At 46.5% G+C, this 13,333-nt stretch overlaps 2 protein-coding genes across 4 annotated transcripts in view; both read left to right on the top strand.

Moving 5' to 3' along the window:
- The window catches only part of taf3 (TAF3 RNA polymerase II, TATA box binding protein (TBP)-associated facto), a 996,662-nt gene that overhangs the window by 48,776 nt on the left and 934,553 nt on the right, over window positions 1-13,333 (top strand). The gene's annotated exons all lie outside the window — the stretch shown is intronic.
- Window positions 1-13,333, top strand: part of b4galnt3a (beta-1,4-N-acetyl-galactosaminyl transferase 3a) — a 58,537-nt gene that overhangs the window by 9,033 nt on the left and 36,171 nt on the right. For 2 of the 3 annotated variants that reach the window (XM_079816916.1, XM_079816915.1), the window contains exons 7-9: window positions 12,832-12,899; window positions 12,995-13,070; window positions 13,161-13,227. The exons of the other annotated variant lie outside the window; for it this stretch is intronic. In XM_079816916.1, the coding sequence (XP_079673042.1) occupies window positions 12,832-12,899; window positions 12,995-13,070; window positions 13,161-13,227 (211 nt within the window). The remainder of the gene's footprint in view (window positions 1-12,831; window positions 12,900-12,994; window positions 13,071-13,160; window positions 13,228-13,333) is intronic. 3 annotated transcript variants of the gene reach the window in all.

Genomic DNA, 13,333 nt, shown 5'->3' with positions numbered 1-13,333 from the left:
TGGAAGTGAAAGTAAAATTATGCAATTCATCAGCTACACTGTTAGACCTTACCAGGCTTTTTTACAGTAAAATACTGGCACTGTTGCCAGTTATTATGCCAGTAGGTATGTTACTGTAAAAATACCGTGCACTAAATTATAACTCGAGTTACCTAATTTAATTTGCAGAAAACGACTGCCTTAAATAGGCCAACTGCCGTTCAAATTTATAAACTAGTATATATAATGTGCTAGTAATGTGAGTATATTATTGTGCGGCCGCACAGCTTAGAGGGAAGAAAGAATAAACAGCCGGGCAGACAATAGACACAGATGCGAAATGTGAGGAGAAGTCCATTTGATTGTAGTTTAAATGAGAAATAATTGCTGTGCTCTGTTCTACTGCTATAGAGTTAATATCACTATCGTGTTAGAAAGGGTGGAAGGGTAGAAAGGGTAGAAAAGGTAGAAAGGGTGGTTTCATAGAAAGACAATGATGTCACGTTGATGAGCACGCAGCAGTGAGTCATGTAAGTTACCGTGTTTGCGGTGAACGAGAAACGCAAAGACTTGGAATAAAACCTCATCATGTTTTAAAGAAGAGTGGCTTGATTAAGTGGTCAAAATAACAGATGATGGACACAGCACGGTAGCAAAACAGACAGTTAAAATTACACGCACCACAAGTATAGCGTGCAAACTGTAAACACCAAAGTAACACACATCAGTTTATATAGATGTGTGTGTGGTTTGAGTTTCAGTGATGTTTTGATAACTATAAAAGAGTTCACACCAGGCAGCATTAAACCATCTATAATAAATGTTTTTTTATTGCTTATGAATTTCCAAGATTTTCTATATCAGGGGTTTTCAAACGTTTTAATGGCATGGATCCCTAAACAATACCCTTGTGAGATCAATTCTTTTTCAAAGAGAAATGACAAACTAATAAAGTTATCACTTCAATTTTATACATCTTATGGCCAGACAAGAAAGATTATTCCCAAAAAGACCTGAATCCTGGGGTATAATCCATCCAACGGAAGAACTGTATGAATGTGTGCAGAGAGGACCAGCCTGCCACAGCACACATCCTGTAATGGCACACCCTTAGTTAGAACACTCCTAGTGGGTGAGCCCTGATGCCTAGAGGCAAAGCCATTCCACGTGCCTTGTAGACAAAGAAATTGTATCAACAATCAGATGGATTAGAAGCTGCTTGGAGACAGGGGAACCTCTGCCAGGCCTCCAAAGCAGACCATTAACTGATCAGATTTACACCACAAGCCTGACAATGTAATTCCCTTAAGGCCCTGACTGGGGATAAGAGATGAAGCCTTTCTTGCTCCAGCAAGTCAAACGGCGGAGGAGAAAAGGCTTGAAGGATGACCAAATGGATGGTCGAAAACAGTCCCTTTGGAAAGTAACCTGGCCTTGGTTGCAATAGAACTTTGACCAGTCCAGGGGCAAAAAGGAGGGGGCAACTGAAAGAGCCTGCAAGTCTCCTACTCTCTTAAGCAAAGTTAACGCTAGTAACAGAGCTACCTTGAGTCAGAAACTTCTCTGAGGCCCACTCCAAAGGTTCAGAGCCTCTGATAATCCTTCCAGGACTATGGAAAGATCCCAGGAAGGATGAGACACAGGGGGATACCTCCCCAAAAAGGCTCCATCAAAAGTGAACTTGGCAAGCTGAATGGCCAAATAAACTTGAAGATAGTGATAGTCCTGCCAGAAGATGCTCCTGTGAGAATTCCAGCACCTAACCAACCGGGCAGTGTACTGGATCAATGTAGTGCTGAGTACACCATGATGCAAGAGATGCCACCTCAGGGCATAAAGTTTCCTCATGGAGGGAGCTCTAGCATTTAGGTAGGTTTTAACAACCTCAGTTGAGAGACCAGAATCTATTAATCAAATCTCGTGTCGGGGGTGAAGAATCGACCTCCGTGCCTGGGACAGAAGGTCCCTCCTGGTCAAAAATCTCCAAAGGAGAGTCTTCTAGGACGGGTTTTCAAACCTGTCCTGGAGGACCCCCAGCACTGCACATTTTGTATGTCTCCCTCATCTAACACACCTGATTCAACTCATGAGCTTATTATTAGAGACTGCAAGACCTGAAGTGGGTGTGTCAAATATGGGAGACATAGGGTGCATTCCATTCGACAGGGTCCCTACGCACTGTTCACTGCTCCCTACTCCCTGAGCACGGTATATCAGTTGAAGTGGACTTCGCTGACAATAATCGCTCATTTGGAACGCCCTGCAACGTCATCAAAGAAAGGCAACGACGGGTGAAGATTATGATACATAAATTAAGATTGTAATTTACTTTACTTTTAAATTGAAAACCATATAATAAGCATATACATTTACAAAACACACAGAAGGCCTATGTATCTAAAAAATGTAATCAAAACATTGTCCATTAGTTTTATTAGTTTACTTATAAGTTACCTGTATTTACTATGAACAGATTTGAAGCTGCACCTGTCATTCAATATGAAAATACATTTTGATTTGGTTAACTATGTATAAATGTAGGCTATTCTTAATCAATGGTCTTTGTAGCAGCCTCGTGCACTTTCTTTCCCAAGTGCAGCTGCATATAACATTCCTAAATAATGTAAATAAAGTAAAATATAAAAAATGACAGCCCTCAGGTGCTTCTCAACACTTTTAATTTGTTTATATATTCATAAAATATTATGAATATATATTTAGTTTGTATAATAACTATGAATATTCAAAAGCTTATGTAAACTCCTCTATCGCAGAGCTGTTTAAAAACTCTTCCAACCAACGGCTCTGCTCCATCATTAGTTCAGACAGGTGATGCATGCGACGCGCAAAGACAGTTGGGTGATTTTCACTCTCTTCTTCCTGTGAAGTGATCGATGTTCCCTTCTTCCCTGCGCCGTTCGCAGTACCCTTCGGACTGAACATGTTCGCTCCCTTTGGATTGGAATCTCACTTAAGATGGTGGAATACCCTCTGAAGTCCACTTCGCAGTCCACTTACGGTCGAATGGAACGCACCCATAGAAAATGTGCAGGGCTGGGGGTTCCTCCAGGACAGGTTTGAAAACCCCTGTTCTAGGAGACAAAGGATCCATGTCATCACAACGTTTTTACTTTTTTTTACCTCATCAAAATTATTTAATCAATTTTAGCCTCATTTTTTTAAGTTATACAATGTTAGTCTTGTTAAGATTTAAAAAAGTTAGTTGAAATAAAAACATTTATTATACTTACTTTTAAGGTAGCAACTGAATTAGATTTCTTCAGCTATATGCAAGCTTAACCAACATTTCACTGATCATCTTAAATAAAATGACATTGACTAGGAATATAGCGAACAAATCTCAGATTATTTTTATGGTATATCTTTAGTTCTTCTTTGTCCTTTTGGCCACTATGAACTTACATTGTATGGAAGCAATCTATGTGAAGATTTTTTTTAAAGTCCTTTTTTGTGTTATATGCAAAACCAGGGGCGCCGCTAAGGGTGGGGGTGGGGGGGGGGAGGGGGGGTTGGGGGTTGGTTAGGACGATTCTAAGGGCCCACGCACTTTTGGGGCCCCCAGAGATTGTATTAGTAGTAATAGTACTAGTAGTAATGTAATAGAAATTATAAATGTATAATCTACCAAAGAGTTACAAATATAACAAAATTATGGCTTATTTCTGCATTTCCGGCAAAATCCAGCAACCGCTCACGCTCACAGGTAAAACAACATTTGCTCAAATCCCACTCTGACATGAAATTTATCTGTACTGTAGGCTAATATACTTCTTGTAGCCATTAAGAAAAAGTATTTAGTTTTATATTTATTTTTAAATATGTTATTTTTTTATGTCTCTATATGTCTATATATCTATAGTTGTCAATCTGTCAATCTATGTTAATTGTGAAAAGTGAACAGCAGTGAGAGGACACATAAGATGCGCAATGCCAGGAGACATGGAGTGGGTCAGACATGATTGTGACCACTTCATTAAGTTCCCATTCAGTCGGTCACGTTCGACGTACGTCGGACGTACCGACGAATTGGGATCACTTCAGGGAGCCCCTATCAGCTTCGAGATATAGAGAACAGACCAATGGGCCATTGGCGTGCGAGATTTGCATCTCGCGCTCCGCCCCGCGCCGCGCGTATAAACAGGAAGCTAGAGCGAATGCATGCTGTCATTCACTTCGGAGCCGAACGGCGTTGATGAAGCTTTTCTAAAAGAGAGCCTATCTGCAAGAGAGATGCTCCAGAGAACAAAAAGGATGCTCTGTGTTGGCGAAAAGGCACAATCAGCGCGACCGCATGTTCACCGCTGCATCAGCATAACAAACTGCTGTTCTCACAGCAACTGTCGGTTTGGTGAGGGCGTTTGTTTCAGTGAGAGCAAACACAGGACTGCACTTACCACCTGTGTGTTGCCGCGGTCTTCCCCTGGGTGCTTCAGCACTGTTTAAAGAGCGTTTCCTCACAAAAGAGCAACACGGGTGTGACACTGCGTCTTTTTCAAGACGTCATTCCACTCGTGCGTTTCTGGATGCGGTTGTTTCCTGTCCTGACGGCCACGATCCCTCTCGCATAAACATGTTGAGACTGTGTTCGTGGGTGATCCATGTTCTCTCAGGGGAACGGGATCACGTCGACGCGCTGGTCATCTCACCTTCCGCGTGAGGGTTGAGTGTTCAGCGCACCGTGTGCCGTCTGGCTGCCGGGTGACAGCGCGGGTTGCCACGGCAACTCTGCGCGCGTCACTCGGCGCCTCCGATGCGCGGTCGAGACTATGATGCCTCAAACGGGGTTGAGTCCCTTCGCTTATACCCCGATCTAGTCTCTTTTCTGGTGCACCAGAGGGGGGACTATTTTGGCTGATAAGCTTGGGTGGCCTGAGGATTACAGTGAGGCTTCCCCGCCGCGTACATCTCTGTGGGCCCCTCACTCCTCTATCGCATCACAAGCATGTTGAGACTGTGTTCGTGGGTGGTCTATGCTCTCTCATGAGAGCATAGCCACGTCGGCACGCTGTTCGTCTTGCCTTTTTCATAAGGGCTTGAGTGTTCAGTGCGCCGTGTGCCGTCTCACGGCCACGCCCACTGTCTCACGTGTCTGCCGGTAGCTTACAGATGGGATTGCTGGTCCTTAAAAGGGGACCTAGCGTTTCATTTGGGGCTCTAGCAGAGGACAGATGTCAATTGCTGCATCGGAGAGAGGGCTGTTATGTGTTGAAAATGAAGATAATGCTGAGATTCCCACCGTAATAGTGGGCGCTCGTGCTGAATCAGATTCATACTTGACAGCCATGCTTTCCCGGATGGCTGAGGCATAGTGCAACGCGTAAATCGCCTTCCCTGCCCCTTGCCTTTTTCTCGGATGTGCATTGGAAGGCTTTGGCATTGTGGAACTATTGGTGCCAAAATATGGAACACCAATAGGGCCATAATCTGTATAAAGTTTTCCTCTCTCTCACTACCCTCATCGGTGGGGTGGCAGTGCCACTGGCAGGCCACCTCCGCCCTGCTTAGTGCACGAGGGTAGTTCTGAGCCGAGGTTGAGCTGCGCACAGCACTGGCCCTTGGCTAGACGATGTCCACCCTGGTCCAGAAACACAATTGACCCGGATTTGGTCTGGAACTGTTCTTCCCCGGAGGAGGGCCGGGTGGAAAACCATTAGTAATTCTGTTCCGCCACTGATGTTAAAAACAGCCAGTGGTACCCAAAAAAAAAAAAAAAAAAAAAGAGCAGTTCCAAAACCTCTGGGTCTCGGGAGTTCAGGAATGGCAGCGTGTGACGCTACAAAGCCTCGCCGCTTTCATAACCCTCCCCACAAGAGGGCGAGAATGGCAGTGTGTGACGCTACAAAGCCTCGCCACTCTCATTCCCCTCTTCTCAGCGGTGCGTGGACAACAGTGCGCGACGCTATGCCTCGCCACTCTTGTTCCCCGCTGAGGAAGGAGGTGAGGCAGACCGTGCGCAACGCCACAAAGCCTTGCCACGCTCAGCCCCTCCTTCCTTTGGGAGCGCGCTTGGCGGTGGTCGACGCTCCCATGCCTCGCCACCCTCATACGCCTCTCCCTTCGCCAGCAGGGGTCGCCGGCTGTGGGAACGCACTCAAGCGGCCTCCCCACACTCGCACGCCCCCTCCGCGGACGCAGATAAGTGTTGCACAGCACACTCAGATCCCACTTCGGGCCGCTCCATGCCGTCCGAGTCGGATCCCTGCATTCCGCGTCGCTGCCCCGCTGCAGGTACGTCTGTGGTTAATCCCCTTGCTTGGTGTCTGGAAGCCTGGCTAGAGCTTCCCAGCCCGTCTCGGGGCCGTACCATCAGACTCGGCTATGCGATTCAGTTCGCCAGGCGTCCCCCTAAGTTTGGGGGCGTTCACTTCCCAGTAGCGAAGGAGAACGCCCCCGTGCTCCGGGCGGAGATCGCAGTCCTACTGGCGAAGGACGCGATGGAGCCGGTCCCTCCAGCCGATATGAGGTCCGGGTTCTACAGCCCGTACTTCATTGTACCCAAGAAAGGCGGCGGGTTATGGCCGGTCTTGGACCTGCGATTCTTGAACCGGTCCCTTCACAGGCTGCCGTTCAGAATGCTAACGCAGAAGCGCATCTTCAGGTGCGTCCGTACCCAAGATTGGTTTGCAGCGATCGACCTGAAGGACGCGTACTTTCATTCTCGATTCCCCTCGACCGGCCCTTTCTGCGCTTCGCGTTCGAGGGACGTGCATGTCAGTACCGCGTCTTGCCCTTCGGCCTGTCCCTGTCGCCCGCGTCTTTACGAAGGTTGCGGAGGTGGCCATTGCCCCCATGAGAGAGCATGGTGTTCGCATTCTCAACTACCTCGACGACTGGCTGATCCTTGCCCAGTCGTGAGAGCAGTTGTGCGAACACAGGGACAAGGTGCTCAGTCACCTCAGCCAGTTGGGACTTCAGGTCAACTGGGAGAAGAGCAAACTCTGTCCCACACAGAGGATCTCTTTTCTCGGTATGGAGATAGACTCGGTCGCCATGACAGCGCGCCTCACCGAGGAGCGCGTCCAGTCAGCGTTGAACTGCTTGAATTCGTTCAAAGGCAGGACAGCGGTACCACTGAAACATTTTCAGAGGCTCCTGGGGCATATGGCATCCGCAGCCGCAGTAACGCCGCTCGGATTGCTTCATATGAGACCGCTTCAACGCTGGCTACATGATCGAGTCCCGAGATGGGCGTGGCACAGCGGTTCCCTCCGTGTCCAAGTGACTCCGAGGTGCCGCCAAACCTTCGGCCCATGGTCGGACCCTTTGTTTCTACGGGCGGGAGTTCCCCTAGAACAAGTGTCCAGGCACTCCGTTGTCTCCACGGATGCCTCATCCACGGGTTGGGGTGCCACGTACAACGGGCTTGCAGTTTCGGGTCTGTGGACGGGGCCTCAACTGCAATGGCATATCAATTGCCTCGAGTTGTTAGCAGTTCGTCTTGCACTCAGCAGCTTCAAAGTTCCGCTCAGAGGCAAGCACGTTCTGGTCCGTACGGACAACACTGCGACCGTTGCGTACGTCAAAAAACAGGGTGGTCTACGCTCTCGTCGCATGTCACAACTCGCCCGCCATCTCCCCTTATGGAGTCAGAAGCATCTGAGGTCGCTTCGTGCCATTCACTTTCCGGGCCTGCTCAATCGTGCAGCCGACGAGCTGTCACGTCAGCCGGTGCTTCCGGGAGAATGGCGACTCCATCCCCAGGCGGTCCAGCTAATCTGGAGTCGTTTCGGGGCCACACAGGTAGACCTGTTTGCCTCCCCAGAGACGACCCACTGTCAGTGGTTTTATTCCTTGACCGAGGGAACCCTCGGGTCGGATGCCCTGGCCCACAGCTGGCCCCGGGAAGAACGCAAGTATGCGTTTCCCCCAGTGAGCCTTCTTGCGCAGACACTGTGCAAAGTCAGGGAGGACAAGGAGCAAGTCCTGTTGGTCGCTCTATATTGGCCCAACCGGACTTGGTTCCCGGAACTAGTGCTCCTTGCGACAGCACCTCCCTGGCCCATTCCTCTGAGGAACCCTATGGCACCCGCGTCCAGACCTCTGGAAACTCCATGTCTGGTCCCTGGACGGGACGCGGAGGTTCTAGGTGACCTACCGCAAGCGGTAGTTGACACCATCACTTCCGCTAGAGCCCCCTCTACGAGGCGCCTCTATGCGTTGAAGTGGAACCTGTTCGTCGATTGGTGCTCTTCTCGCCGAGAAGACCCCCGAAGGTGTTCGATCGGATCTGTGCTTGCCTTTCTACAAGATGGGTTGGAGCGAAGGCTGTCTCCCTCCACCCTCAAAGTCTATGTTGCCGCTATCGCCGCTAATCATGAGCTAGTAGATGGAAAATCTCTAGGTAAGCACGATCTGGTCGACAGGTTCCTTAGGGGGGCGAGGAGGTTAAATCCGCCTCGTCCTCCCTCCATACCCTCTTGGGACTTAACTCTGGTGCTAACTGCACTACAGAGAGAACCCTTTGAGCCTCTGCAGTCAGCTGATTTGAAAATTCTGTCGTTAAAGACAATACTCCTGACTGCGTTGGCCTCCATCAAGAGGGTAGGGGACCTGCAGGCATTTTCGGTTGACGAATCGTGCCTGGAATTCGGGCCCGGTAACTCTCATGTGAACATGAGACCCCGGCCTGGATATGTGCCCAAGGTTCCTAATACTCCCTTCCGGGACCAAGTGGTGAGCCTGCAAGCGCTGCCTTCGGAGGAGGCAGACCCAGCCCTAGCTTTTCTCTGTCCCGTCCGTGCTCTCCGGACTTATGTGGACAGAACGCAAAGCTTCAGGACCTCAGAGCAGCTCTTTGTCTGTTACGGAGGACAGCGGAAGGGAAAGGCTGTCTCCAAGCAGAGGATGGCCCACTGGATAGTGGATGCCATCGTCTTGGCTTATGAGTCCCAAGACGTGCCCTGCCCGCTCGGGTTAAGAGCCCACTCCACTAGGGGTGTTGGCTCTTCCTGGGCGCTGGCTCGTGGCGCCTTGCTGACAGATATTTGTAGAGCTGCGGGCTGGGCGACACCTAACACGTTCGCTAGATTCTATAGCCTCCGTGTAGAGCCGATATCTTCCTGTGTGCTCACTTCCCATAGTCAGTAACACCGAAATGCCTGTTCTAGTGTCGGCTTGCTGCGCCATTCCCTCCCCTATGGTAGACGGATGCGTGCGCTTATTCTGCTCCAGTCGAGTTCCCCGGATCGGCGAACCCTGTTGAGTCCTCCGCAACCCACGGCAGTCGGACGTGGCGGAGCGTTCGACGCCAGGTCTAACACTCGTATGCATTGGTGGAACTTGTGTTAGGCTGGGTTCCATATGATGTGACCCCCACGGCGGTCCCATATGTGTATTCTTCCATGGTACGGCGAGCCCATGTCTTTCCCTCAGCAGAGTCTCCTCTGCCGTCCCAGGTACGTGTTGTCCCCCTCCACTAATTGGCCGGGGCCACCCCTGGGACTTCCGTATGTTGTGCTGCCCACGGCCAGCCCATACGTGTATTCTCCACATGGTAACTCCCTCTGGGCATGATGTGGCTTTCGCAGCGGCCTTCACAGGCACGCTTTCCCAGCGTTATCCAATACAGTCAGCTGAATGGGCTTTTGCGGAACAGCAGCTTGGACTCTCCCTGCGTGAATTCCCCGCCCGCATCAGATCGGGGTCTGAGGGGCTCATCGCTGGGCGCTGGAAGTGGTAGTAACTATGGCGTTTTCCATAAGGGATCCCAATTCGTCGGTACGTCTGACGTACGTCGAACGTGACCGACTGAATGGGAACGTCTCGGTTACGTATGGTAACCCACGTTCCCTGAAGGAGGGAACGGAGACGTACGTCCCGTCGCCACAGTTGCTGTACCATCACTGCAGGTTGAGCCACTAAGTTCGGCTCCTCAGTGAAAAACAGCGTGCATTCGCTCTCGCTTCCTGTTTATACCCGCGGCGCGGGGCGGAGCGCGAGATGCAAATCTCGCACACCAATGGCCCATTGGCCTGTTCTCTATATCTCGAAGCTGATAGGGGCTCCCTGAAGTGATCCCAATTCGTCGGTACGTCCGACGTACGTCTCCGTTCCCTCCTTCTTGGAACGTGGGTTACCATACGTAACCGAGACGTTTTGTTTTGTAGAAAGCCTTTCTTTAAAGTAAATTTCATTTTGTATAAATTGTATCTTAATTTTAATCAGTGTTTCATCAGCCAATTGGGGCATTCTGGGTTGAGCGAGCAGAGCTTAATTGGTCAGTATTATTCAATTGCAGACAAAGATTTGGGATAGCTAGGTTGGTGTGGTAGGGGGCCCAACATCATATTCTTTCATAGGGCCCAAAATTTCTAGCGGCGCCCCTGTGCAAAACAATAACAGCAAACGGTTTTGGAGTGACATGAGCGATATGATGAACAACAAGGATACCAGAAAGGAACACATATTTTCTGCACATCTTCACTGCTCAAATAATAAACATTTTTATTGGATAATTCATAAATATGAACTTCCCATTTTTGCGTTTAACCCTCAAGTACACTTGCCCCATAGACTCCCATTGCAAATACATTACTGTAAATGTGTCTTGTTTGATTTTTGGATTAGTTTCTGTGTAATGTTGTCTATAAAATATGCATTTATATGAAAATATATATGAAATATTCCTTTAATAATTAAAAAAGGGGAATTAATGACTGTCAAAAATACTTTAAAACGAAAAAATTTTGGAACAGTCACAAAGAAAGTAAGAATCAACTTGGCAACACACAAGAGTGCAAATAAGACTTGACAACGGACTGAATTAATTAAAGAAATTAAATAAACACTACTGATTACAAACAATCAGGCAGAGCTGTGGAAGATATTAATCTCACTGTGCTATTCAATGTAGTAGCAGGTGCATCTGAAATTGCATACTGTCTGAGAAGGTACTATATTTGATGAGGAACGATCTTTGTGACTATTAAAAAACAATGTTCTATATAGTATAAATGTTTGTAGTATGAATGAAATCTGGTACTACATCCACCATGATGGCTTTGTCATTTGGCCTTAGTTTAGTTGTTAGTTGCCATTCACAACTCCTCTCCATGACCTCATAGGATAGTAAAGTGTCAATCAGGGGCCACCATATTCACAAAACATTGTATCTTACCACTAAAAGTTTTCCTAAAAGTTCTTAGGTTAAGAGTTTCCTCTTAAAACCTATTCACAAAGGTGCTGAGACCAACTTACTAAGGAATAGAGAGAAGTCTTTAGCTATGAGAAAGGGCGGGGTCGACCTTGTTGCTATGGATAATATCAACACGCTTTTACTATGCCCACAGTGATTGGCTGATGGGGAGAGGGGTCTCTGTCCGTGATGTAATCATAGAAATATTTATTTAAACTTCTACATTTTTAAATTAATAATTTTAAATAAAAAAATAAAAATGTTGCCATATTCAGATAAAGATTTTAAAATGTAGGCTAAGTGTATGTTCAGTTGTCAACCTCTTACATGTCTGCATCTCAAGAGATAGCAGAATTTAAGTGGCAAAGGTTTTAAAAACAAAATTCGGGAGGAGTACCTTCAAATGATCTATCCAATCAGCTCAAGAGAATCGAGGCATACACAGCCGACTCACCTAGTTACAACGCCAGTTTTCTGCCTCCTTCCGCCACCCCGACTCCTCTCTCGGCCCAGACAGGGATATAGGGGAGTACTCTGTATTTGGGCTAAATTCCGAGCTTGGAACCTCCCCTCGGACAGCAGCTATATTTATTTTACTCATTTACCCTATTCGATCATTTGTAAGTGTGAACTTGTGCAACAACTGCCACGGGTAATAGGACATTATTTACTCATTTATTTATTAAAGATTGAAGATGGATTGACTGCAACAGCCATTTTAGGATTGTTTGTGATTTGGTCTTAGTGACTTAGGAGTCCTCTTGACTAACTTTTCACAGATTTAGGAGCTGGTTTTAGCGCTAAAATGCTTTGTGAAATACTCTTAGTTTAAAAATGTAGGAGCCCTAAAATTAGGCCTGACACGCCCATTATTTTTAATAAATTTAAATTTCTGATTGAGTAAATGATCTGAGTTTCTGGTTGAGTAAATGATGACAGAATTGTTATTTTTGGGAGAACTATCCTTTATTATATATATAATATATAATATATAATATTCATTTAATTCTTTAATAACTGGCTGCACCGTATACAAATCCAAGTGTCATTTCTATTAATAATATTGTTATTATTAAATATAAACATACTGCTATATATCATTAAATATATAGAAAAAAGCTATTGCATAATGTGTTTGCATATGCAACTTGGTTTCAAATTTTGGTATATACAATACAGTGGTGGCCAAAAATGTATTAGAACACTTGGCATCTGGGAGTCGTCTTATTGGGCCTGGACTTATTTTCCAAGAGGACAATGACCTGAAACATTCTTCTAACTATTGCCGGAACTACCTGCGATGGAAAGAATCTGTTGGAACATTGAAAATGATGGACTGGCCCCCTCAAAGGCCATACCTCAACGCGCTGGGGGGGGGGGGGGGGGGGCTGCTGTAATTGCTGCAAAAGGTTGTCATACCAAATATTAAAGTTAAAAGTGGATAGAAAACCGCACAACACTTCATCTGATATTTCAGAGCAACCAATTGCATGTTTTAATGATTATTAAGAAATTAAATCCTCTTTTGGATGCAAACAAGGTAAATATTTTCAGATCTGTCAGGTGTTCTAATAATTTTGGCCACCACTGTATACATAAAATGTGACTTTAGTGTTTAACACCTTTTCAATGGCTTGATAAAGGGAACATCCAATCTCTTAGATTATAATTGTGGCATGTTTCTGTTCACAAATCAGACAGGAAATGAATGGACTGCTCCAGGCGAGTATTGGAAATTTGCATCCCAGATATCTCAACCTGTCTTGTACGGGATATTTATTTTTGGATTATTTATTAAAAAAAACATACTCGAAAAAGACTGTAGAACCCAACTGATGCCAGTCTCTTTTTCTTCCCTAGGTTAGTGAAAGACATGAAATATTTTTTTGAAGTCCTTTTAAAACAGAATTCCGGAATGGATCATCTGGAAATAGCGGTATGTACTGTCTATGTGTTACAAAAACAGCTTAGCTTGAACAATGAACTTAACATTTTGTTGATCTCGGATTCTCTTTTTCTTCTGCAGTGGAGTTTAAACCATGACAATGGCACTTTTTCTGTGATAACCTCTGAGTTTTTATCATTATATGAAGGTATGTCTGTCACAAAATGACAAAATTATGAGCCTGATGAGAGAAATGGTAAAAGTTTCGCAAAATTTTGTTGATGTGATGTTATGAAGGCATCTGTCAGGAATAA

The sequence above is a fragment of the Gobio gobio genome, assembly GCF_949357685.1.
Source record: "Gobio gobio genome assembly, chromosome: 5".
Classification (NCBI taxonomy): domain Eukaryota; kingdom Metazoa; phylum Chordata; class Actinopteri; order Cypriniformes; family Gobionidae; genus Gobio; species Gobio gobio.
The sequence above is the reverse complement of the archived record's forward strand: the minus strand, read 5'-3'. Positions and strand labels throughout refer to the sequence as shown.